At 43.4% G+C, this 27,498-nt stretch overlaps 1 protein-coding gene across 1 annotated transcript; it reads right to left on the bottom strand.

Annotated features, from left to right (window-relative positions):
- Nucleotides 1-1,950: 1,950 nt before the first annotated feature.
- ALG13 (ALG13 UDP-N-acetylglucosaminyltransferase subunit) lies at nucleotides 1,951-27,498 on the bottom strand. Its single transcript, XM_048319240.1, has 26 exons — nucleotides 27,326-27,498; nucleotides 26,723-26,882; nucleotides 26,389-26,527; nucleotides 25,015-25,120; nucleotides 23,132-23,359; nucleotides 22,653-22,736; nucleotides 21,862-21,912; nucleotides 21,126-21,172; nucleotides 20,138-20,210; nucleotides 18,745-18,826; nucleotides 18,222-18,402; nucleotides 17,438-17,513; nucleotides 16,612-16,720; nucleotides 15,348-15,412; nucleotides 14,358-14,458; nucleotides 13,627-13,754; nucleotides 12,716-12,950; nucleotides 12,100-12,256; nucleotides 10,026-10,158; nucleotides 9,753-9,788; nucleotides 9,563-9,618; nucleotides 8,355-8,526; nucleotides 7,000-7,122; nucleotides 4,025-4,065; nucleotides 2,987-3,170; nucleotides 1,951-2,879 (listed from the first exon to the last, which is right to left on the bottom strand). The coding sequence occupies exons 1-26, from the start codon at nucleotides 27,404-27,406 to the stop codon at nucleotides 2,614-2,616; spliced, it is 3,114 nt and encodes a 1,037-aa protein (XP_048175197.1). The 5' UTR covers nucleotides 27,407-27,498; the 3' UTR covers nucleotides 1,951-2,613.

The raw sequence follows: 27,498 nt of genomic DNA, 5'->3' as shown, positions 1-27,498 counted from the left end.
AATAATCAAACTAAAACATGTGCCAAACAGGTCTGGAAAATCACCAGGCTGCCACTGAGTTCCTCACCAAAAAAAAGACCCCAGACCCACATCTTGGAACATGCATAAACCCCTACAAAAAAAAATCCCCCAAACCTCCAACCTCTCAAACCAAGCTCCAGAACTCTGCGTAATCTTGATGTGAATTATCCTACAGCCCCTGAAAAAGCTGATTAGCCACAAACCCAGGAATATTGTGAGCACAGGGACACTGCAGCCAGAGCTGGCAGTCTCCAGCTGAGGAGAGGGCTGAAGCACAAAGCAGGTCAGCTGTGGTTTGGGCAGAGCTGTGGCTTTTTTGGCAGCTGTTTCAGTCAAAGGCTGTAGAGCTGTTGTACTGCAACACAGCTCTGGGAAACAGAATTGAAATAAAAGACTCCAGCAATCACTTAAATTTCTGTACCATTCTGAGCTCTTTTACTGTTAATAAAGAGGTGGCATTTCCTATCCATGGAGAGCATTCATCAGCCAGCTCCAGGACACACTGAGAACTCCTCCCCACAGTCCCTACCTGCTAGTTAAAAAAAGCAGATTTTGAGCCTTAACAGCCCTGGCAAAAAAATACATAAAATGAGTCACAGAGGCACCTCTGTATATCAAATCCATAAATGAGTTAACTGACTACATATGACATTATTATATCAATTAAAGTAATTTTCACATATATTGAAGTGGCCAACAATGGTCAACAGTTGCCATGGTTTATGGTGCAAGCAAAACCATGCCATAAACAGAACTCTCTACCAGAATTATCAGCTTTTCCAATTAAAAAAAAAAAAAAAAAAAAGTTGACTTCCAGAGACAGACTAATACCAGAAGATAAAACACCAACACTGTGCTGTGCTAACCATGTGTGCAGAAAAAAAAGCAAGGCTGTCTCAGTGACAGTGGAAGAAATGAGGCATAACTCCTAACTAAAGCCTGAAAGGGGAAGGATATTCCCTTCAGTGCTTGACAGCCACTGCTTGGGATATGACAGATGGCACCTGAGACCGAGGTGGAAACACTCTCCCTGACTCCAGCATTGAGACCATACTTCTCAGCTCAGTGCCACTTTAAAGTCAATAAAATAAATCACAGGCTTTACTAGTTGCTTGAATAGGTTAGGCTAGTGAATGCTTTTTCAGAGAAAAAGAAGAAAACCCCCTCATAGTATTTTCTCCGAAGAAAATCTGTGCAAGTCAAGTGTTCCTCCAGAGGCAGGAACACAAAGGCCACCTGTTACTTCATAAACAATTTTGTGTAAATGTTTTGTTTTAAAACAGCAGAGCAGCTCAAAATCAAATTAGCTATTCAGGGATCATTTTCATCTTGCTTTGACTTTTTACCTGGCTGCTCCATCTTGAAAAGCCATTATTAAATTGCCAAATTAAATGTACAGCAATTAAAAATTGGAGGAGACAAACTTAAAGCTGAGCTTGCAGCCCGCCCTCCCATTACAGAGTTACATTATCAACACCAACAGTGCTACATGAATTTAAGTCAAAAATGTAACAAGCCACTTTTCTCTACTGTTTTTGCTTCCAGGGTTACTTAAACTGGATACCAAAGGAAATACAGTATTTTCCCCTCCCAGTTCTGCAGTTAATATCTTTTTCACCACCACCTAGCTATACACAAAGGAAAAATGATTTTTAGAAAATCACTGAACAGTAGAATGGGCCAATAGAGTTGATTTAAATTTTGTGTAAAATGCTATTTGAGGACCAAGCACATTGTGCCTGAATTTAGAGGGAAAAGGTACAGTTACCAGGAATTATTCCACTTCCCTTTTCATGCTGAAAGCTTTTGCTACTTCCTCACAGAAAGCTGGAACAGCCTTATCCCACACAACTGCATTTCTTCAGTCCAGGCTGCGGGATAACCAATTGTCAGGAACATTACCTGCCAGTGATAAATGACCACTCAATGTTCATGTGTTCAATGCTTTTATTTCGTGCCATCAGTGCAAATTAACCACCACCATATGTGCAACAGCTTTCACAAAACAAATCTCACAAATATACAACAATATACAACAGATCAAAACATTATTCTTACACTTTGCAGAGCCACGAAACCTAAGCACTATGAAGTCAGACAGAAGAAATACACAGCTATTACAAATATGTGACCACTAGAGGCAAAGCAGCTTTGTTTTGCGAAATCTGAGAAAGTCTACTTATTTTCAACATTATTATCCCCCTCTAAACGACCCTGTGCCCGGTGTTTATCTGAGTTGTAATGGCAGCCTGATTCAGTGCTTCAGCACAAACCAGGTGTTTCAGCGTTCAGTGCAAGCCCTCAGAGATACACAACACGCCTTTAGTGCCAGCATGTTTTTTCCCATACTTCCTGTACTCACATCCAAGCTGTTCCCTGCACTACAGTACTTTTCTCCTATGCTTTTCCTAATCAACTAAAGCAACATCTTGTCACCGATCAGTAGCATAAACCTGAAGAGAAACGTGAAATTTGAACACAGTTTGATCAACTGACACAACCCTCTCAGAGAGGATAAATTTACAAAACAATATTAACAAGAGCTGGCAAACAAGAAATGAGAACCCAAAAGGGAGCCCCCAGCTCCCAGATTTACATTCCCTGAGGTGCATCAGGAGGTGCAGGGCTAGGGGAGGCCACGTAGCCAACCTGGGGTGGTGCTCCTGAACTCCCAGCCTTCGCCACTGGTGGGGAATTTCCATGGGGAGGATTTATTGGATGCCAGGTACCAATGTAGCGATAGGCAGGAACCACAGAGTCAAAGCCAGGCAGAGGCTGCTGGCTGAAGGGGTCTGACACCACTGGGTAATACACTGGCCCATAGGACAGGGGTGGAGGCTCTGTGTTTTGGAAGTTACCTTAAAAAAAAAAAGAGCAAAAAGCACATTCACACACTTCAGCCACACTGATGGCCTTCTAATGCAGGCTTCCACGAGCATGAACACAGCATTACTCAAATACAAACCATTTGCTGATGCCTCCAAGGGAACCTGGTGGACTTCAGTTTGCCCAGCATCAGGGAAGAGCTGAGGCACAGACTGATCCAGGACAGGAGCTGGCTCAGCATACGCTGGGTAAACTTCTACTGGAGATGGAGGCAGCACTGGCTGCACGTACATCATGGAAGGCCAACAGCTCTGATGGCAATACTTGGAGGAAAGGGAAAAACAGTCATGCATAACAGCCTCATACTCTCCAGCCCTCCAAATCACTGCTACTTTCTGATCTAAACTTAGAAGAAATGCATTTTTTTCCTTCCTAGCCCTTTAAGACAAATAAACAAACAAAACCCCCCATGAAACCACTACAGCCTACCAGGAAAGACACTGCAATACCTGCAGCAACAGCCACACTGCTGTTGTGTCAAAAGTCTTTACAGAGAAAGAAGATTCCCACTTATTAACTATCATAGTCAGAGATTTTTCCTATTTCTTCAGTTGAAGGAGCTCACAATGCTTTTCTTACTTCCCTGAGCAGCAGCACTGAAGCTGCACTTGACTACTGCTACACAGAACTCTTCAGCAGAGCAGGTTTCCAGAACACAGAGAAATGGTGCTAATCCATCTCAGCTCAGCTGCACAAGTCCTAGGAGACTCCATCCACACATCTCTAAGTGGTCTTTGATGTCTTATCTAAGTATACAAGTTCTCTCAAGAATGGCTCAGGTTCTTCCTCTTTTCTTCATAGAAAGAATATTTATCCACCATCAAAAAAAAAAAAAAAAAGAACTCCAAAAAAGGCAAAAAACCAAAAGTAAAACTGAAAAACCACCACCACAACCCACAGTAAAACAATTATGATGGTGTACTTCCCATTTTGAGTTAGAACTTCACTTCCCTGAGTCATGCTTTAATCTCCACCAAGAAAGTCTACCCATATTAGTAGTCCAGTGCACATAATGCACATTTAAAACACTTGGAAGTTCTGAATACATCAGTACATTTGTCAAGAAACGCAGCAGTTCTTACAGGCAATTTGCTATACTCATTTTAAAAGCACTTACTTGTAATCCCATATTAAAATAATACCGCAAGACCTTTGTATCTGAAATTAAAGAACATGACATTAAAGAGCAGAGGAATATAAACCAAGAAGCAAAAGCAACTTACACACAGTAAGAACATTTTATTTTAAGTTAGAGTAACTTAATGAATGGCAGTATTTCACCACTACTTTTTCTTTGAAATTTCAAGGGTAAAGGATGTATCTTGAATATCAGTCATTAAACCAGTTTATCTTTTTAACTAAATCCAGTTAGATATTTGTGCAATGGCAGGGCATTTGTCTGACCAACTTAGTATTTAATTTAATGACATTAGCTTTAATTTTAGTTTATTCATCTCGATTACTCAAGTGATGACTCAGGTTTTTTTTCAAGTCTCCACTCTCTAAGCAACTAGGACGTAACACAGAGCAATCCTTAGACCCTCTTGCCTAATTCTGGGGCCCTCCAACTGTTATACCAAGCTCAATGGAGGCAGGAATAAGGAGTATATTCCTTCCTCACAAGGGTACTCAGTTCCCAGCTTTCTTACAGAGTCTTTTTTTACTTCTGTCTTCCCTCTACTGAACCATTTGTCCCCAGCCAAGTAAATGATATGCTGAGAAACAGTCCCAGGTGCGTGAAGGAACTTTGAAACCTCTCTCCAAAAGCAACAGGGTTTTGAACTTGGAAACAGATTTCCAACTACCCAAAAACTGTGAAACAGCTTTAAACCTTTAAAGTTGACCCACTGAAAGGGCAAAAGAAAAAAAAATAAAAATAGAGTGTGTATTTAATCCCAGGATGCAGTTCTGGAACTGTGCATGAGAAAAATTGATTTCTTAGACGCCAATAGAGATTTGCTTCAAAGGCTCAGGAAGAGCAAGTGACCTATGCCACAGCACAGACTTCGAGCTCCCAGCTGTACTAAAGCTAAGGGAAAGCAGGGAGACAACTCAAAAGGAACCACTAAGGGATTCAACTTAGCAACACCTCCAGAGTTACCATATTCCATCTTCACAAATACCCACCCCTCCCCTAAACCAGGCCTTGGCTCCACAGTGCTTCCCTGTCCACCCATCTCCCACACCTTCCCAGCCCTGCTGTCTATGGCACTTTGTGTTGTGTTCTGCTGCAGGAAGGCAAAAGCACCAGCAAAGCAAACCCCAGCCTTAAAATGCACGAGGATTTGTTCCTCTGGCACTGCTGCCATTTCTCAATTCTTTTACCTTTCAGCACCATCTATCAGGGCAACAACCCATGCAGCTGTTTTAGGAAATGCACACAGACCCTTCCTTGCTTAGTCCTGCAAGTGTTGATAGTCTGACTGTGACACTGCCCACAGTCAGTAAAATAGTTAAAAATAACCCAAAGGCTTACGCAAACTTTTTAGTATCAAGCTGTAATTCCATCTACATCTGGAAAAAGTTGGTGTTTTTTTTAAAAATCCAATTTTGTTCTTCAATTGTTTATGCAAATCTATGCAAAGCAAGCATAAGAGCTGAATGAAACAGCTGCTTCCATAGCAGCAATAACAGTACAAAGGAACTGCTGGGAGACAGAAGTGACAAACTGGTACTGCAAATACTGACGTCTGTGGAATGCTGGAACAGAAGCCAGTACAGTAGGAGACCAGTTTTTGTTTATATTCCTCTTTCAGATGTCTGGAAATCAAGTCCATCTTCAGTAAAACGTGACAACCTTATGAAGCAACAGCTAAGCCAAAAAAAGTTGCCCATCCTGATACGAAAATATAAAGATCATGTTGACTCTTGATAAAAATCTCATATCCTGATAGTTTTTACTGGTGCTCATGGGAAGCTCTGGCCAGTACTGAACACAGTGTTTCTAGATCACAGTAATTTCAAGCAGGCTTTTATCAACAGCTCCTTCAAATACAAGGCACCAGGCAAGGGCAGGACACCTGAGGTCACTGTGTTAATAAACACACTTCAAAAGTCCTAAATGCCATTAAAACAAGATACAAGATGCTATTAAAACTGGAACAAATGCAGATACAACAAATAATGCTGGAGCCCACATCAGGATTTCCTCCCAGGTCCAGGGCTTCAGTCTGTTGACAAGTCCTGCTCTCCCATCTATACCAGGCCTGGTGTCTTCAGCAAAGCACAGAGAACTCCAGATCAAGCACACCCATGTACTTCCCCCTGCCCTACACTCCAAAACCTTATGGGTTTCTTAACATAAAGGCCATATAGATTATACTCCAGCACTGTAACAAATGTTCCATGCAATTCCTTATTAACTAGCAACCTTTGAAATTCCTAGTCTGTGCCAAGAAGGACATGGCCCATATGATATGGACTGACTCAGCTGAAGAGCCCCAGGCAGGGTCTGGAGAGGTTATTAATCCACATCCACTCCAAATTCTTGTCAGCACACTTAACACCCCATTCTCCCAAGTGGAGAAAGTTAAGGGCATTCAACTAAAGCTGGAAAGCAGGAACTCCGTGTGTGCATGGCAACAGTCAGAGAGATGGTACCACAGCAGGGAAGAGGAAAGAGAACAGCCAAAATTAACAGATCTTGGATGTGAGGGCACAGGCAAGACAGCAGAGGAACTGCAGAGCATGGCAGCAATGCCTGTGAAAGCAGCAGGCTTGGTCTCTGCACTCTCACTGCTGAACAGCTGACGTGGACCTTGAACACTGTCCCAGCTGATGGCACCGTGTGGCAAAGCTACACACCCAAGGAACAAGATGACTTTACCTTCTCCCTGGGCTTTCACTTATTTAGGGTGCTGTCTAGAGCTGCAATAATCACATATTTGAGTCAGATACAAACTTTCTGTTCAAAACTGGGAGTGAAAATGTTTTAGCATGAATATCTATAATATTTCTCACTCCCTGCGAGTTGCAAAGAACCATTTTTTCTCACTATGTATTGTCACTTGGTGTTCTGTTAAGCTTCCAAGGAGAACACAAGTCAGAAGTGTGCTGGAGAGCAGCAGGAATAAAAGCACAAACCATCATTACCTCGAGGCAGATCACTGCCACTGGGATCACAAGAGTAAGCTGGAAGAACAGCACCAGCTTCTCCCACCTCACTCACTGGGGGAAGAGGAGCTGAATAAATTGGGAATGACACCGAAGAAACTGCTACAATTGGAAGGAAACAAATGTCACCCAAAACATCAACTTTGCCATGGTATGTCAAATGAGTAAGGTGCTAAGTTACACAATTTAGCATGTACTTTGACACCTCAGTGCCCCTAAATACAGGCTCTGACAAAATTCTGTTTAGCAACCACTTTGAAAGGTGTCCAGAAGAAATTTTAAAACTAGATGGGAAGTTCAATTTCAATTGAGAGTTTCAATCTCTCAAGCCATAACTACATTTCTATCTGCAAGCTGTATATCCCAGTTAGAAGAAAAAAAACAAGTATTTTTCAATCATGTCTTCATATTAGAAGGCGGGCCAGACTTCTAGGACAGATAGTTATGTAAGAGAACAACAGAGAACAGACTAATCACTTCATGTCCTCAGAAGTGTGACAGTAAGCCCACAAAAATAAGGGAAGGTTCAAGACATGTCAGGACAAAAATCTTTTGGACAGACAACTGTTCAATATTCATTTAGGTGGCCCACACCTCTAACACAGCAGCAGGTTGGCACCAGTGAGCAGACAGCTGAGAACCATGCTGACTAAACTCTCATGCAGAGCAGAAAAAAAAAGAGATAAGAAAAGTGAGACAGAACTGAGCAGAACGGAAGGCAGAGACTTTTTAGATGCTAAATGAGAAGTTACAGAAGACAGGAGAAGTGCTCTTTGCAAGAAGGAGAACAATTTTTTCATAACAGCCATTTTCCAACAGCTAAGCAGGTACAGCACCTAAGGTGGCAACTGCAGCCTGTGTCTACCCACAAACCTCATCTCCGTGCACAGAAGGAACCAAGGGTCACAAAAATGAACCAGACCCTGAAATGCCACACCCAGTGACTCTTCTGGAAGAGACAGTGCTCTAGAGGCTTTACTCCCTCAGCTCAAGAGGAAAATTAGCTGTAGGAAAGGGGAGGTGAAGGGAGCTGCACTGAACATATGCCTTCTCAAAAGAATTTTCTAGCAAACACTCGGCATTAATAATTAAAGGAGTCAAGGGGGGGGAACCCAAAGCAGAGACCTCCAATTCCCATAAAAATTCAGGGACAACAGCCCCTTTGAAACAAGAAGTCAGCAGCCAAGTTGCAGCTAAGTAAGTTTAAACCAAAGCAAGTGACACTTTTTAAAGCCTTTTAACACTTGTTTTGGATGGGGGGGGAGGAAGGGAGGGGAAAATGTAACTGAAAACTTGGGAAATCCAAGTCCACAGCTACAGTCTGTACACTCTACCTGGCCTCCCCACAGAATAGGGAGATACTATGACAGGCTGAACTGCTGTTTGTGGGGGAGCTGCTGTTATGACACTGGCTGGAGTGGAGGCAGCAGAATTTGAAGAGAGACCTGTAGCTGGAGCACTATAAACATCTGTGGAGGTAGAAACTGTTGCAGAGTTCACCAACATCTGGAAAAGAGTCAAGAATATTCAGCAGTCTGCCTCTGCAACTGGCTTTGACACAGACTATGAAAATACCACATACGTCAAAAATTCTCACTTCACATTAAATGCATTTTGTAAATCCTAGCTGTAAAGGCACTAACTATCCAAACTCTCTGAAAATTGGCTTGAAAATACCAGCTTAGTGTTGCAGACACCTGCAAGACATCTTCTGTTTTGCTTGTACTTGCAGGGAATTGTATTCTCTGCTGCCAGAGGCTGTGAGGGGTCCCCACAAATGGACACAGTCCAAGCAGAGTGGTCACCTCTCCACAGGGCCACCACAAAAAGGAAGTGTGACATACAGCTCAGAGTACCAGACACTACCTTCTGTGGATAGCTGTAGGAAACCACTTCATCTCGAGGTGACACAAAGACTGGCCCTTCTTCCTGAAGGGATTCCAAAGCAAAGCAGGGTCCATTTAAGTGGCAAAGAAGCCACAAGGCACACATAACACACCCTTATATAATTTAAAAAAAAAAAATATGGACTATACACCCAGAGTGCCTTTTGTAGCTCAACACAGTTTTATTCTGGTGTGATCAGGACTGCTCCACTGTGGAGCAGCAGGTAACTAAAGATTTAGTTTCAAATTTAAAGAAATAAAAAAATTCCAAGGTAAATTCTACCACAGATGAGATCTCTCCAGTTCCACAGAGAAAGATTAAGATTAACTGGAATACAACCTGAAGGGTGGCCTGATAAAAGCAAGTGCTGACTGGAGCAGAGAAAGAAAAGTAAACAGCAGTCAAATACACACTCTCTCTTAGCAGAGGGAAATGTGGAAAATCATTAATGTATCTAGTGCAATCCAGACAGTACTTGCAGACTCAGATAAAAACCTCACCATTCAGGGAGGAAAAGGAGGGTGAATGGATAAATGAAATAAGCATTCCTTTCTTTTATTAAGTCTCTGGCCTACTATGCATCCAAGGACAGTTTCCGTGAGGAATGCCATACACCTCAAGGATCTCAAGTCTGAACAGACCGAGTAAAACTTACCAAGCTTGCTGTAGGTTCTGCTGAACTAAATACTGTTGCAGTCTCACAGTTGGGATCTGGAGGGCATAGGCAAAATTAAGTTGCAGAGCTGCATTAAATCTAATCCTTCAGAAACTTATAAAAAGGTCGTAATTGAGGAGTTTGTTACATTCACCAAATGTTTATCAGTGAAGACTAAACTTCTACTTACCTGGAGGTGCATAAATATATTCCTCATGAAATTGCCCTACAATGGAGAGAGAACAGGAAGTTTTAATTCAGGGGGGGAAAAAAAAAGGGCAAAAAAGCTTAAAGCTGGAGTTACTGTAATTACATTCCAGTTCACCATTAATAACCTGCTTTCAGTATCATCTCACTTTGTTTCTCCTCTAGGAGATGGAAGTAACCTACTTTTGACAATGAAAAGCACACCGACAATGTCTTAAATTTTTTTTTTTTGCCTATTAATCCTTTAAGAACTCACCATTTTCACTTGCTGCTTCCTCCTCCTCTAAGGTACTCAGGGTCTGCTTGTTAGATGGAAGGGAGTTTGGACTTCTCCTTGCTACCCAAAACCCCCCAGGACCATGGACAATGGGAGCAGGATTACTCTGGCTCTGAAAAGCAAAGGCAGAAGCACGCATTTAGAAATAATTTAAAACCTTTCCATGCTCTATGGAGACAGACACACAGAAACAGGCTGGCAGACCCAGCTTGCTGCAACCAAAGCTTACTAGAAGCATCATCTGTGTGTCCATTCCAATGCAACAAACACTTGTTTCCTTTTCCTTTTATTCTGCCTTCCACACTTTTTATTCTTGAAGATCTACCACTGTCCTATGCTATGCAGTCAAGTTGCTCCCTCCCAGATCTCAGCCTGCTTTATCCCAAGCTCTAACACAGCTGCAAAGGAGGGAGCAGATCCCAGACATGTATTAGTGCATTCCTCATTCTGGAGCATTCCCCCATACCAGCAGCAGACCAGTTCATGCAAACACTGATTATTGTGGAGAAAAGGTTACTCTTAGCCACAGCTAGGGGAACCAAAAGTTGGCTGCTGGCACAGACACCACTGTCTGCACTAGGCTGACCCACATGTGCAACCCTGACTATTTCAGAGAGCAGCACACCCCAGGGTTGCCCAGAGCACTCCTTCAGTGTTTTACATGTCCTTTGTCTTTGCACTGAAGTCAGTCTTTAGCTGCACCCCAGTTTAAGATCAGTTCTCTAAAGGAGGAATACAGGATTGCTTGAGGAAAAAGTTGATTCACTCTTTTGTGATAGCTAAGGTGACACTCAAAACTCTCCTCAGAAGACTTTGATGACTACAAGATCAATAAAGTGCTCAGAGAGGCTTGAAAGATTTCCAAGGTTGATGCAGAGGTGGTAAGTCAGAAGATTCTCCCACCAGGCTTCTAGCAGCATGGCAGAGTCCTCTGTGAGATGCATCTTTCTCCAGGAAATGTCATATTCCTTACTGAACAAGACAAGGAAGAGATAGAGAAAAAGCTTTGGCATTGACAATAACAAAGTCACTGAATGAACATGAAAACCTATTCATTAGGAGCTGCAGGCAAGTCTAGCAAGGGGGAGAAAAAGCCAGCGAGTTGTATTGATTTCAGGTTGGAAAAAAGAAATTGCAGGATAATATGTCCTTATTCCTTGGCACTCTTTGAGGAAAAATCAGAGCAAAGATTATAGATCTAGTACATCAGGGAAAGAAAAAAAATGACTGGTGCTGAAACAGCCCCTAAGCACATTCCCTCTGCCTCACTTAAATACAAGTCTAACACTAGTTAAGTTCACTGCTTCGACACAGCAAAAAAATTCAAACAATCTGTTTTCCTATTCAGATACCTAAGTATAAATCGATTTTTTTTTTTTTTTTAGCAGCATACCCAGCTTTGGACTAGGTTTAAACTACAAGCGAAAAAAAAAAAAAAGCATTTTAAAGAATACACTGCCACTTTATCTACAACTCAACAAAAAGACTGCTTTAAGAAAAGTCTAGGTTTATAATTTTTTCCTGTTTCTGTAGCAGAAGAAACTGTCAGGAACAACATGTTAATCCAAAATATCACAACTACAAATTTGGAGGAAAAAATCCAGGCTATCACTACCCAGTTTCTGAATCTTGCTGCCCAAATGATAAATTACAGTGTGGCAAACAAGTGAAAAGCTTTCTCCCACGATATTTAGAGATAGACAGGATATGCACAGGAGGAAAAGATTGTTTTCCAACTGCAATAGAAAGGAGAAACTATTTTCATGAAAATATGCTAAAAAGAAAATGCTAAAAAGAAAACAAGTGTTGCTACTGAGGATACAAAGAAAGATGGGGAATATCTAGAAAAACTGAAGTTTTTAAGCAGGTTTTCCAGGAGCTAGACTAATTTCAGTCTTCCATTCTCAAAAATGCATTCACTGTAAAACCTTAGTCCAAGAAAACCAGAAAAAGCTGCTGTGAATTTAGGCAAGGAACTGCTATGCATTTGGACAGTTTTCCTCTCCTCCTCTCACTTTGAGAGGCTTCAGCTTACCCTTTGTTCATAACTTACGGGCACAGTAGCAAAAGCAGAGTCATCATCTCCTTCAATTTCACAGAAAGTTGCAGTTTCTTCTGGCCCTCGAGGCTCCTCTGCAGCCCCTGCCATAAACCCGTACTGGCACTCCTTGTTCACACACTGCAGCTGGCGGCGGCTGCGGCTGCAGGAGCTTTAGGAACGAGAGAGGAGGTGAAGAATCACCACCACCTGCAATTTCACCTGCGTTTGTCTGCTCAATTTTAACTCAAGTTCTTTCTGCAGAGCCACAAGAAACCTGTTTCACACTGTGATGCAAAGAGACATTCATGCCCCACCATCCTCCCCCCAAGGCCTGGTAGAGCAATGTTTGGTACAAGAGGTTTGTTATCGTTCACCAGGAGTGCAGGAGAAGCTGCCATGGCTCTGACAGCCTTTCCATCCTGGGCTGGGGTAGAATGCTGATTGAGGGCCAAGCATGTTGTGCCTGCTTAAAAATCAGGCAGATCCCCTGGGTTTAAAGGGTATTTGCACTTCCTGCAATTATCAGGAAGTGCCTCCCAGCTGTAGTTTTACCTAAACAGCACAAACTCTCTCCTAATCAGAGTGAACAGAAAACAAGTGGCCAACTCAAGTTTTCAGAGCTTCCTACCTCGGCATGCCAGAGTCACGGTGGTGTCTGGGAGGGTTCTGCTGGTGATAGGGTTTGCAGAGTGCCATGTTTGCACCTCCCTGGGAGCAGTGGAGGGCAGGGAAGCGTGCTGAGGGAGCACTGTGCTGCAGCCGGGGTGGCAGCACTGGCTGTCCCCTGCTGTAAGCCACAGCCATGAACACTTCCTTCCCACGGACTTTCTTGAGCATCCTCTTCCGTGTTTTCATATCCATTTCTGCAGTTTCCATTAAGGAAAGAAAGAGATTTACACCTTCAACCTGAGCTACGGTCTCAAATGATGAGGAGAAGACTCAGTATTTGCACCCATAGAAAAGAAAGGCAGTGGCCTATTCCATTTTAAGTATGGAAACTACAGACCTTTCTTTAGAAGGCTCAATCAGGCATTCTACATGATGAGAACACAAGCATCTGACATGGGAGTACCTTCCCAGCTTCAGCTGATCAAATTCAGTGCTAAAGTCTCCCTATGCAGGCTGCATTTATTTATAAAGTAAAAACCTCACAACTCCTCCTCCAAATTAAATAGAACTCATATTTAATTGGTTAGGGAAGCCCTGGTCTGTCCATGCATCTCTGCTAATGCCAGATCAGACAAGCTCTCCAGTTCACTGACATGCCTTTTTATATGGTTCTCAAGTGGCAAATTTGTCCTGGGCAATTTTGAGCAATACCAAATTTGCTCTGTATTTCAATGGATTTGCTCTTTTGCAAAGGCAAATTCATCTCTCTCTGAAAGGTAACTTTACACCAAACCCCCGTGGTGACCAAGTTTTATATCACAGGGTGAATTAAGCCACTTCCAATATCCAAAGACTGCTACAGTTACAACTATCATGAGCACCTCCCCTACTTCCCCAGGGAAGGAATGCTTCTGGAAGCCTTGTACAAACCTATTCCTGAGAAGTGTCCACCTGTGACTTTCTGATAGGCTCCTCCTCTTCTGTTGTGAGCCATATTCCAAGCAAGGACAGGAGCCACTTTTGTCACTGGCTTTAAGTTTGCCAAAGGAACTGTGTGCCTGCAGGAAGGACACCCACATTAGCAGTGCCCCAGGGAGACACTCTGCACAACAACATAAGCTGAAGCAACACCAACACAGAAGAAAATAGCTTGTGAAAATAAATCATCTGTTTCTCTGGCACCAAGCACACCTTACTGGTACTTGTTTAATAAAAAAAGACAAGCTAGGCTTTAGTCTCAACACTATTTACTTCCTAGGTCAAGCCTCTCTCCCCTGCCTGCATTTGTATGCCTCCTTTGTACACCTGAAAGCATGGGACAACACAATTTTTGCAGGATGTTGTCAATCCTAGCTTTGGAGGAAGGTGAATGATTGAACAGCAAGGGGGAGAAAGTGGTTAGACTCACCAGAAGTGCCAATTATTTTGTTGCTTGGGTACAAGATAAAAACTCCAGAGAAACACAACAGCAGAGGGCAATTTGCTCTCTGTGAATTAAGCCCAAACTGCAAAAATCACTTTTACATTCCAGTGAGGTAAGAGCAGCAAGATTTCACAGAAGGCATTACAATAATGATTTTAGGTCATTAGAAATCCAAGAGGGAAAACAAACCCCTCAACCAGAAAGAGTTTAAACTTGAAGTCATCACCACACTGCTTACTTTTCTGCCAGCTCCTCAACAAACACAGTCAACGTGTTGCTATCCTGTCCAACTTCTTGGATATGAGCATTGTAATACTTCTCTCCTGGTTCCAGACATACCTGGAAAGAGAACAAGGGAAGCTCTAAAAAACCCAAACTGCATCAGAATATTGTCTACAAACCACTAATAGCAAAGGCTGCTCCTAAGCCAGTCCTATGTTATTGAGTTGGCCCAGGAGTCTCAAACACTACTTCAAATTGCAGACAAAATAAAAAGCACTGTACTAACTTCAGGGAGGAAGGAAAAAAAGAAATAAAATCAGTCTTGTGAGCGACTTGAGAGGCAAGATACCTGCTCCCTAACTTATTTTTATTCCCTGTGCCCAGAAGATAAGTACCAAGGAAGACTGCTGCTTAAGAACTTGAGAAGAACAGAAGATGAAGTAGGAAGAGGAAAGCTCAGCTCAGGGAGAAACAAGTCACTGAGTGAATCATCAGCACTACCTTAAAGAGTGATAAAAAAATACATCCTCACTACATATGACATCAGAATACAAAGAAAACTGACCTTCCTTTCAGCATCTCCTGTCCAAGATCATTCTACTCCTCCCTTCATAGCTCTTCCCTTTTTATTTTATAAAAATACTTTGCTACTTCACTGTTGAAGAAAGATAAGACTATCCAGAATTGTTGCTTAGCCCAAGTGCAAAAATCTAAAGACAACTACATCAAAAGCACCCCCTCTGCATTTTGAGCTCTGCCTGGAACTTCCACACTCCGAGAATGTGCATGACTGGTTCACATTGAACTCCCAAACTACTTTTTTATCACACTACCAAGTTTAAAAGTAGATTTTAGAAAGCAATTACATTTAAAAGAATATCTACAAGAAAGAGAATGAGAAAAGCCTTAGAAAATTCAATGAAATCAAATGACTTCATGGTTTATCATAGTCCATTTAAAGCAGTTTTAACAGTTTATCATAACTGGGTCTCCTTTGAGTACTAACCTGACACTTGTCTCCTAAATAGTACTGTCTCCCAGCAAACACCATGTAGTCAGTTTTTTGAAGCTCTAAAAATAAATGAATAAATAAATAAAGGGGAAAAAAAAGCCTTTAAACTACTGTTCTTTCTTTGCATATCCTACAAGTACTTCATGACAGCATCCAACTATGATTTTATAGGCCACTGGAATTAATACTTCCTGTGCATGCCTGAACATTCCCCATAGTAACAGTGGAGTAACTCTAGATGTTCTTAGACTGGTTATGGTCTATTATAAGTCACATGAGACCAGTAACATCCAGGTAATGCAGCAAGCAGCACTACTACTCCAACGCTGCAGCTTCTGTGGTGGTACAGAGTTAATCCTGCATTTAATGCAAATCCTGGAATTAAGAGTGTTGGACATCTCTTATCTTGCCAGAGTCCTGGTGGCACTTGGCAAACATGAAATGTCATCCAGGAAAAGCTAACATTGCCTAAAGTCTCCTTGCTGTTAGATTTCAGCTTTTTTTTACCTCTGTTCCTTGCCTGGCTTCGCTGCACGTCAGTATTCTACACAGATAATTGGTTACCACACTCTGTTCCAAGAATTTTAATGATCCTCATTACTGATTACGAAGTGGTAAAATGCTAGAGTTCTTCAGCATGCAAAGCACTTTGGGTCAGACATCAAATATCACTTAAAACCTTATCTTTCTTGGAAACTCCTTGCTTTACAGATCAGCCATTGTGAAAGCCAAAAAGCAGCCAGCCTTTCCCAAGCCATGAGAACCATGAGATCTCTGCAGAATGCTCAAGCCCAAGAGGGCTAGGAAGCAAGACAAAAACTCTTCTGACAGATCTCAAAGCTAAATTTGAGATCTTCATTATTATACAATTCTGAGGCCAAAATCGTGCTCTAAAAAGAAGTCTTTGCACACATGCTGTAACAAAAAACTCCACATTTGAATGCTTTCCAATATAACAGAACGGCAACAGAGTTCTGTGCTCTGCTTTGAATCCTACTTCCTGTACACAGTCAATAAGGAGCAGAGATCAGATTTTTAGCAACCTTGTACCATTATACAGTATCAGAAGCTGGGTATTTTGTACTTTGAATGGCAGACAGGAAACCAAGAACATGTCCTACCTACAGCTATCTGCTGGGTTCACCTCTATCCTTCACATTTCAGCTGTGAACAAACAGGTGACAGGACTCAGATTCATAAATTTAATGCTAAGCCTACTGCAGGAAGAGTTTTTTGGCTTTCCCCTTTCCAAAGATACCTTTTCTGCTGTCCAGCCAAACATCAAACTCCACATTTCGATAGATGGCAGAGTCCAGTGCCTTTAGCACTTTATAAGGAACAGGCATCTTTGGAGGATTTTCTGGAGGCTAAAAACAGAATTGGAATGGAGCATTAACAAGTGCATTTCACGTGTTCAGCAGAGCCTCTCATCCTACCAGTATCTGTGAACCATTTTAAAATGTACAGATGCTATTTTCCAAAATTTTCACTTCCACTCTATTTCCCTAAAAGCTAAAACTCAGAGTATGAGAACAGATTCAGGCACTCACGTGCTGAGCAAACAGACCCTGGAAAGCACTGGGACAGGCTCAAGAGTAACACTTGGCATGTTCTGTACTCAAAAAGAATCAAAGGAAGCTAACAAGACCAATGAAGCCACAGCTTCAAAAGTTGGTGAGAATTTCAGTTATTGTATCTGAAAACTAATTCTATAGAGTTTCTAAAAGTATTCTGAAGCAATTTATACTATGGTCAAGACAAAAGTGAACTAATTTAAACCATCTCCTGGGAAAAACAAACAGCCAATCAGGAAACATCTGCTAAGCTCCATCTTTTGGGGGAAATAAAAATCAGCCAGAGAAGAACTAGAGAATTTCAGAAAGGAAAAGAGCATCTCCAATTTAAGAGAAACTCAAGGGCAAAACCAAAAGGACAAGCAGACAGAAGAAATAAGCCACCCCCTTGCCAAAACCCCATTTTTAGAAAGCGGTAAAGAGGATTTAGTCCTAACAAGGGTAACATCATACAAGAGAAAAAAAACCCCAAAAGCAAACCATAAGGGCATTTTCCCCTAACTGACAAACCTTTTGTTCTTCAATGCCTTGTTTGAACTTGGTTTCCTGTGGATTGTCCGTATCGTTGCCCTCCCAGTTGTCCAGCCTAAAAAATTGACAATAAGATTACAAAAGATACAACACACGATTTCTAGCCAGGGTTAGTATCACCAACTGTTCACACAACCTGAAAAAGCACCATGGTGCCATCAAGTGGTACATTTTGCCTTAAACACTAGCGAGGTGCAATGCAGTGCAGGACAAGCCTTTTCCAAGCTTTAAGAACATGACCTTTGCTTGTTCCAACACCCACCCCTAACGAGGGGTACTGCCTGTGTTAGGAAAGGATGAAGGTGATCCCACTGAGTTCTTGCACTGCCAAGTACAAAAGACATTCTGTGCCAGGTCCCATCAAACCAATGCTGTCTGCAGGCGTTCAGAGGCAGCTCTCAAGCCCTTCAAAGCTGTGGAGGCTTAGAAGAGTACTAAGTCTCTCGTTAAAAAAAAATTAATAAAAAAGCTCTAATGAAATAAGGAGCAATTTTACTTACAAATAAGCTGTCATTTTAGAGAAACACACAACTATACCACAGCCTGCAGCAGAGGATATTCAATTATGTGACGCTTCCCAGCTCCAAAGAAAGCACTCTCTCTCCCACGATATACTTGAGCTTTGTGTTTGTGTCATGACATAGGGAAAAAAGAGTTAATATTTCATAAAAATTCAAAGAAACTTGGAAAAGTTGTCCTCTGCAAGGTTTTGAAGGGGTTTTTTTGCTTCCCTCCTGCCAGATCCTCTTCCCCAATATACTACCTCTTTTCTGATGAATTTCTGGGCACTTTTTCATGGAGACAACCAAAGTTTGCATCCTCACTTCCTACAGGACCACTGTTTCTGTTCTTCTTGGATCCACTTCGAAACACCTCAACTGCAGACCTTAATTCTTCCTCATCCATGCCAAACACATCTTTGTAGAGGATCTCATATAACACAGCTGAACAAATCAATACAAAGCTCGATAATATGAGATACATAAGAACTGCTGCAGTTTTCAAGGCAGGCATATCTTCAGGTATTATCTACTGTTACAAGGCAGCAGAGACATCAAATTTAGGGACAGGATCATAAAGTAACTCAGTTGGGAATAAGGGACCTCTGGAAGCCATTTGGACCAATACCCCACTTAACAGATAAAAAAATGAGTCTAAGCATAACAATATGCCATAAGTGAGCTTCCATCTCTCTTCTCCCCACCCCTGAAAACTGAAATAAACCCTGCCTCTAAACATATGAAAACACACAATTCCCTTCCAGAGAAAAATGATTTCAAGTTTACCCTGGCAAATAGCAGCATTTTCCTGGAATTGTTTTGTATACACAGAGTCATAGTGGCCATTACCGGAACAACACAGTAAAATCTGGGAAAATGGAAAAAAAAAAAAAAAAAAAAAAAAAAAGAAGGTTTTAAGGCTGGAATGATGTAACCCCAAATTCTATCTGAGACCCTCTCATTCTACAGTTGACATCAACTCATCAAGAAAATGGTTAATATTATCAATATAAATAAGAAAAAGCTGTAGCATCAGCTCCAAGCAGAAATTTAGGTGAAGTCTCTAAGTAACTTTGTATCACACAAAGAAAAAAAAGCACCCGTACATCCTGCTGTTTGTTTCCCACTTACCTCCAAGACCACCAATTGCTCAGAAGGTAAAATAAATACAACACATTGAATGCAGCACCCCAAGCCACACTGTCCCAAGTGTCAAAGGCACATCTCATCCTTCTCTATGAGGGACTATAAGAGCATTTACTTCTCCAGCCTTTAAAACCTTGCTTTTAAGAAGCATAAGAGATGCTTTCTGCAACACGTGCGTTGACACACCGTGCAAACATGTCCCACCAAACTTCTTGGCACACAACCACAGTCAACTGCAACGGGCAGAAGCCCTCAGGCAGCTGTCAGCACACTGCCAGTGAGGATGCTTCCCAGAAAACCAGCTCCCAGAGGGAGCTGAGATGCCAGGACTCAATTCTGTGTGCTGTGTGGATTCTGCCAACACAAGCTCTCCTCTGGTGGTGAGGAGGAGCAGCACCAGAAGGAGCTGCTGCCCGTACTCACAGTGTAACGACAGACAGCTGCCAACACTTAATGAGAGCTCTGGTGGGAAAGCCTTGGAGGGCAAGCACACATTTAGACCATGCTGTTTGCTTTTTAAACTCAGCTCATTTTGGAATTAAATTAAACTACAAGGAAAGTGTGTAGGTGAAGAAAGAAGCACATGTAGATGAAGACAGCAGTGCTCATCAACAGATCATTAACAGCTGCAGCAGCACAGATTCAGAGCAGACTGGCCACTTTGGCAAATAGAACAGCCCACATGCAATCCACACCACAGCAACTTCATCGCTATCATGCCTGAAATAGCCACATAATTGTTCATCCACATCTATGCAGCTCCAGAAAACACCAGAGGGGTCAGATGCAAGGTAATGCAGAGTATTTGTCCTTTATGCACCTTCCTTTTGCCCCCAGCAGCAGTTCTGATGTAGGTAAGCTGTTCTAATAGCTCCCATTCTGAACTGGGACCAACTATATGTCACAAAAATCAATCAGTTTGTTACAGTCATCCCTTCCCAGGGAAAAAACTGCACACCTCATCCAGCTTCAGGAAAAGTAAGAAAACAGACTGGCAGGGGAACAGAAGGAAAGTGCCCTCACTTCTACTGACCTTGTCTTCAAAGTCATTGCCTGTAGCACATGTGGGTGGCTTCCCGGGGTACCGGTACACAATGAAGTCTCGCCTAGGTAAGCAGAGGGAAAACAAGACTAGCAAGAGCAGACTTTCAGTAGAACTGTGTTATGAAGAAGTTTACAGGGAGCAGTTTAGAGCTGTTGGTTTACAGAAAAAAAAGTCAAGCAAAGCATTTTTCCTGATAAATGAATAAAGAAATGGCCAGGTGAGAAAACCCATCTTGAAGGGAAAATAAAAATTATCTGTGAAAGACCATGATATTTACTCACAGATTAAGTCAAGTACTTATGCTTACAGAAGGATGCTCAGACACTAAGACAATTCAGTCTAAGTGGTTTAGGCACCCTGCAAAAGGACTAGAACCTCAGTGCAGGGAGCTAGTAATTCTAGCTGAACTTCAGTTTGTTCCTTTAGCATTGGGACAAAGTGAGCCTGCAAAAGGAGGGCTCTAATTTCTACCACTGGAGAGCCAGACTGCTTTTTCAGATAGCAGCATCTTTAGCAAGACAGCAGCACCTGCACAGTTCTGTGTTACCTCTGAAATAAATATCAGTGTGTACACAGCAGGTAGGGCAGGTACTCCTCACTTCTGGAGCTTTCAAGAACACCCACATGAGTTTTAGTCACTTCTAACTACCACACAGTGTTTCCACTGCACACAGCTCCTTGGTTCTCCCCATTTTCCAGCCTTCAGCCACTAGAAGCAAACACCTGACATTCAAGTAAAACATCAGCAAAAGGATAACAAACAAGCATCTCTGGAAAGTGACCCTGCCCTTAATCCCCATTAGATCAGGGGCTGTGATGGCACCATTTACATGCCAGTTAAGTAAATTTTGTAGGGAAGCATTTCTCATCATGCTTCACACATTCACATTTCAGTGGCAAACACATAGAAGGTTCTGGGGCCAGAAACCCCACACCAAGTGCAAAACAAAGTAAATCTTAAGAAAGAGGTACTTACTTGTATATCATTGATAAAGCACTCATTTCCAGCTGGCCAGCACTTTCCTATGCAAGATTAGGAGATTACATGAGATAGCAGAGGCATCTAAACATCAAGAACTGTATTCTAGGTTTCTGTAGAATTAAAATACCTATCTAAACTCATCAATCAATGCACTGAAAGTTGAGATATAAAGATTTGGGGGAGAGTGAGGTAAAAAGGGTCTGCTTCATGGGATGGCAACAATTACCAAAATGAGTTAGACTGAGTTGCTGCTAGAGCTGCTCCAACACATCACTCAAGATACATTTTTTTTAAACCCGTATTTGTTTCAGAGACTGCTGCATTTACCAAGGTTACTGATTAGACTAAAGAAATAACAATTTGAACCCACGTATCTGAACACTAAAGAAAGAAGCAGGGCATTGCAAAGCCTGACAAAAATTTCATGCAAGGTACACTCCATGTATTTTGCTTTTTCTTTCCAGAAAGCCCTACAATTATTAATAAGCTTTTACTATCCAGCCTGCAGAGATTGCTCCTTTGCACCCACATAAGTTCCCCACTGAAACTGGTATTGTTTATACATGTACAGTTTATTCACATTATTTATGTAAATGAGACACCAAGATTTGGGTCTATCTAAAAAAATCCCACAAACTCAAATAACTACATTTTAAGTCATCACCTAAGCACCTTCCTGTTCTAGTCTCCTCAAATTTAAATCTCTTAATAAGTCTTAAGTCATGCTCACCTTTGGATCTCCTAGTCGTTCTAGGTATTTCTCAAATGAGCCTTCCACATACTTTTGACAAAACAAAGAAGAAAGCAAATATAAAAACTTAGGCAGTTAGAAAGCAAAGTTAAAATTAAACCTAAACACTACTTCACAGCTACCAGCTGTTGATTTGGAGGGGCCAGGGCACATGGAACACAGGAATGATTTGGGGTATCAATGTGAGAATACCAAGAGACCCTCAAAAAAAATTAAAGACATGAATCCAAGTAATACTCAAGTCCCTCCTAGATTAGATGAAGCACTTAAATACGACTACAAGGAAAACAAGCAAACACCCCAAAACACAATCCCCAAAAAACCACACCAATACCCTACAAACCCACACAAACTGCTACAGACAAAGACAACCAAAAAACCCACCTCAAAACCCCCATGACTTCATGTAATTGTTCTAGGATTTCCCACCATCTTTCAATATTCATTTCTTGCTCCAAAATCCTACACGTTTCCCCCCTACTACTAAATTTTGCAATGGTTGCTCCCCAGAGAATATACCATACAAGTAACTCACCCTACTCACTTGGGTTTCAGTACCTTGCTTGTTTTCAGAAACTTCAGAACCAAAGTCAAATAGAACTTATGCAACTGCAACCCAACGTAAGGGACAACCATCCTATCATTTCTCCTCTCTTACAAGCACCAAGCATGGCAAAGCATCGTGTTCTCAGTGCTAAACCACCGACTCCCTCCCGCAGCACTTCCCAACTACACGTACTCAGCTTATACATACAACACACGGTACTTACGGATTCAAACCTAGACTGGTGCTGCCTCATAAACAAGACACAAGCTTTCCTAACTTCTGCATGATGAATCTGAGATGAAAACAGCTGGAAAAATAACGGTAACAAAGGAGAAAATTTCAGAGTTTAATTTAAGCCTCGCGTTAGGCATAAATTCTACAGACTGACGCCACCACAAGAAGAGGCAGTGCAGAGGCTCAGGGGCACCTGGGGCTGAGGGAAGCCCCAGCGCCCGGAGCCGCTCGCACCCATCCCCACACCCATCCCCACACCCATCCCCACACACATTCCCACACACATTCCCACACACATTCCCACACACATTCCCACACACATTCCCACACACATCCCCACACCCATCCCCACACCCATCCCCGCTGCCGGCATCGCGCTCTGAGCACCCGGGCGGCTCTCCAGGAGCACCCCCGGCCCACCCCGGGCCTGAGGCGCCCCGGCTGCCCCCAGCCCGGCCGGCTGCGCACTTGCTCCGAGACGGCTCGGAAGAGGCAGGAGGCGTCCTTGGCCGTCATCTTGCGGTACAGCCCCAGGCTGCCCAGGTACTCGTCCATGGCCACCTCGCTGAAGGACTTCTGCCCAAAGTACTTTTTGGAGCCTTTGTGCATCTTCCCGGCCGGGACGGCTGAGGCGGGCACGGAGACGCGGGCGAGGCGCGAGGCGCTGGGCGCGCGGCCGCCGCTAATGAGGCGCCGCTAATGAGGCACCGCGCCCACCTGCGGGACCGCCCGGCCCCAGCCCCCGGCTCCGGCCCCTCGCATCCCGCTGGAGCTGCCTCCGCCGGGGCCATTTTAGGCTGTTCTAGGCCATTTTAGGATGCCCGGCTCCCGGCGTGGGTGCGCATCCCCAGCGTCTCCTCCCGCACCTGGCTTGGCTAAGCTGGCTCCTTCCAACTTCATCGCTCGACTGCAAATAACCAGCGGGAACATCAGTCCAGTGGTTATCCAAAATTCCCTCTGCGCTTCTGGGCTGGAGGCAAGTTGCTAGCAGTGAATTTGAAATATCAGCTCCATAGAAATCATTAAGGGAGTAAAAATCTTAGTCGCTCCTAATCAAGTATTTGGGGCAAACTTTGGGGGATTGGCAAAAATGACTCTTGCACAACTGTGCGGCCTGATTTATTCCACCTGTAGCCCTTTGTGCTTGATTTGATTAGAATGCCTTTATGAACATTTAATTTGCTCATAAAAATTGTACTTAGACATCAGATGGGCCAATTCAGGAGTTTCATTTTCTCGTTTTAAACAATAAAACAAAATCCCCCCAAATGAGTAATGTCCTTGTAGGAAGGGCAATTAGCACCAATTATGAACTTGTAAAATTCTAGCACATTAGAAACCTAAGAACATGCATGAACATTTTAAACTCCCTTTGGTTTTCAAAATATTTACTTAAAAATTTGATGTAACATCAACATAGTTGTCAATTTAAAAACTTTAAATGGAAAGCCCTGATCAGCATCAAAGAATCACAAAATGGCTTGCATTTGCAGGGAGTTCATCCAGTTTCAACCCCCTGCCATGGACAGGGACACCTTCCACTGTCCCAGAGTGCTCCAAGCCCCATCCAGCCTGGCCTTGGACACTTCCAGGGATCCAGGGGCAGCCACAGCTTCTCTGGGCACCCTGTGCCAGGGCCTCAGCACCCTCACAGGGAAGAATTTCTTCCTTATGTGTAATCTAAATAGGAAACACTGGGTGTGCAGAAGTCCAAACTAATGGTTTATGATGAGGTAACACCATGTAAATGGAGTGATTGTATTGCCAAGCCCATTCCTCTCCTGTTTTACTTTGTGGGTAAATCACCCAAACCCAGGGCAGCTGTGGGCAGTTTGGCAGCAGGTTTGCAGCTCATGCCTTTTTCCCTTTTGAGGCTTAAATCTCTCACTTTTAAGCTCTCTTTTCAGTGCTTCTGTAAACACATGAAACAAGAGCTGAAGGCATCTGCAGAACATCACAGGAACATCAACAAAGACAATTTATTTCCACCTCTACTTGGCAAAAATGGTCAAGAGACCACTATGCATATGCCATGCCTGTAAAGAAGTAGTTTAGCTTGTCCTCATCACTGGAATTACCATCCCAATGCAGATTTTATGATATAAATGTCTGTCTGTGAAACTAGGCAGTTTATACTCCCTCCTTATTAGCATTGTGCTCTTTTAAGAGCTGAATAAATAAATAAAGCTGAATGAGTTTGGCACTAAATTGGAAACCACTTAATATCAGTTAGTATTAAGTGACATTTTCTTTGAGGGTTTGGCCCAGCTGGTGGATCTTTAGTGTTGAAGGCCACAGTAGGAGATGAGACATTTTATTCCAACATTTTTATTTCTCTGTTTTGTTTATTGTAAGCCAAAAACTTTATCCAAGAATGAAGCAAACTTTTCTGGCTGTCCAGGAGGAAAAGGTTTCAAAGCTGACAAGTCCATTGACTGCAGCGTCTCCACAAGAGTGCTGTAAAAACAGAGCAAAACCAAAAATTAAAGAACAATCCATCCCACAGGAAATTTTTAAATAGTTTTCTTTCTCTTCACCCATACGTAATTCTTTAGCATGGAAGTATAGTAGTATAAATAAGTGTATGTATAAATAAGGATATGTATGGAAAGGAAAAGAGTGCACAGAGCAGCAGGCCCCAGCCACCACTGCTGAGAACACAATTCCATCAGCATTCAGAGAAAAGCTCAACTTTGCAACTTTTTAATCTTCTCTGGTTGCAATGCTGGGAGACTGAAAAAGATCTGACTCGTCCCCATAAACCACATGAGGAAATCCATTCTATCTGAACACATGGCAGAGTTCTCTCCTGATCACAGAACCAGAAAGAACAGCTACATCAATCTGTTACTTGCTATTATCAGGCTGCAAATAAGGCTCAAATGCTTGGCACTGCCCAACACAAAGAAATAAAAATTCCAAAGCTGACAAAAGCACCAAGATAATGAGTTTAAGAAACTTGCTCAATGTAAATGAATGCCAGGCCTAGTCTGTTCAGAAAGCTCTTCTGAAACATATGAAATCCTGCTTGCAGGGCAAAGGAACAAGATGCAGACTAAGTAATGGGAGTTACATTTTCTCTGCTTCAGTTTAGAGGTCATCTGTTATTTTTAGAGTGGAGTCAATCATAAGAGAAAACAGTAAGATACAGTCAGCACAGGAGAGGAGACAAAACTGACAGCAATCAGGATGAACTCTAACAAAAGGTGCTGGGGGTTTTGGTGATGGTGGCATTTTTTTGTGTGTTGTTTGCTTGGTGGTTTATTTTGGAGTTTTTTTGTGTGGTGTTGGTTGGTTGGTTGAGTTAGTTTTTTTTTCCTGAAGTGACAGGCAGTAGATCTGTGAAACTCCTTGTCAGAGGATATGGTGGATTCAGGAAGTTTAGTTAAAAGGGCAGCCTGAATAAGTACTTGAAAGACAGAGGTAGTTAAAGTCACTAACCAGATAACATCTGATTTATGAATCCCCCTGAATCCAAGTATTCTTCTTTTAATTTAAATACATGTACCCTCAAATGGAAAAAAATAATTAGAAGAGGCCATGGTCAAAAGGCTTGGTTAAGTGTAGTGAATGACTACATGGTGTAAATTTATCCATTCTTGAAAATCTAATACCCAGATGGAGGTTACAGAGAAGGATGTACATTTCCTTGCTACATTCTCAGTTCTGCCATAACATGGACTGAACATTCTTGTCCAGCAAGAACAGCCACAGCAGCTGCATACCTGCAGCTACAGTAGAGGACACAGCCATCCTTGTGGAGCTGTTTGGCCAGCTCAAGCTGATGGTTGTCCATCAGCTTGTCATTTATTACTACTATCAGTGGTTTTCCTTTCTCTAGAGTCTCCAGGCAGCTACCAGCACCTACAAGAGAACCAGAAAACACAGTGAGAGATGACACACCCTCCTACTTGCTGCTGAAACAGGATTCTTGAACAACCCACCCCTAGCTGTGGACCTCAACATGCCCAGCCAGCCCACCGCTGAGCGGGAGAGACTTCATCCCACGGAGCTCCCTCAGCAGGGCCCGGGAGCCCCGGGAAGCAGACGGGGCTCTACCTGCGTGGCTGATGACCAGGTCTGCGCTCTGCAGGTCCTCAGCCAGCGAGTCCTTGAAGCGGAACACTTCCACCGCCACGGCCGGGCTGCTGCTGGGCTGTGGCAACGAGCCCCGGCCCACCTGCAGCACCAGCTTCTGGTACCCGCGGCTCTGCAGCGCCTGCGGGGAACGAGAGGGATGAATGGAGGGGATAACGGGGGTGGGGAGGATGGTGGGAGATGAAGACAGGGATGGAGAAGAGGGGGATGATGGGGAGGGGTGACGGGGGTGGAGTGAAGGGATGAGGCGGAGATAGAGGGGGTGTATGAGGGGTGTTCTCAGCTCGGGCACTGCGGGGCCTGGCCCAGCTCCCGACTACCCCGGCCCGGGTACCGCTGTCCCCTCCCGTCCCCACTCCGTGCCACACGCCGTCCCTCCCCTTCCTCCACCAACACTTCTCGCCTCTCCCCGCCGGAACCCCCCAACCGCTGCGGCCCGCTCAGGCACCCCGGCACCACTGCCGGGACGCGGCAGGGAGGGCGGGGCAGGTCGCGGCGCGCAGGCGCCAGCCCCGGGAGGGCAGGCCGGGGCCGGAGCCGGTGCCGGTGTCTCGGCTGCCTGACCTTCAGCGCGGGCGGGGAGCCGGCGGCGGCGATCAGCTCGTCGAAGCTGGTGGTGCCCACGGTGACGAACACGGATTTCATGGCCGCCGGGACGGGCCGGGCCGGCCGCGGGGCCGCCAGGGGGCGCCGCGCGCCCGCTCAGCGCTCCTGAAATGGCGGCCGCGCTGAGGGGA

This window comes from Corvus hawaiiensis, chromosome 14 (genome assembly GCF_020740725.1).
Source record: "Corvus hawaiiensis isolate bCorHaw1 chromosome 14, bCorHaw1.pri.cur, whole genome shotgun sequence".
Taxonomy (NCBI): domain Eukaryota; kingdom Metazoa; phylum Chordata; class Aves; order Passeriformes; family Corvidae; genus Corvus; species Corvus hawaiiensis.
Note: the sequence above shows the minus strand (reverse complement) of the source record. Positions and strands in the feature narration are given on the sequence as shown.

Bases quoted from the DNA above. Each gene is read 5' to 3' on its own strand.
- ALG13 (XM_048319240.1), bottom strand. From the start codon at position 27,406: ATGAAATCCGTGTTCGTCACCGTGGGCACCACCAGCTTCGACGAGCTG. The intron at 18,827-20,137 runs GTCAGTAGAAGT...CCATTTTCCCAG, and splicing joins GCAATGACTTTGAAGACAAG to ATTTTACTGTGTTGTTCCGG. The intron at 15,413-16,611 runs GTATCTTTGGAA...ATTTATTTTTAG, and splicing joins TTGGCTGGACAGCAGAAAAG to AGCTTCAAAAAACTGACTAC.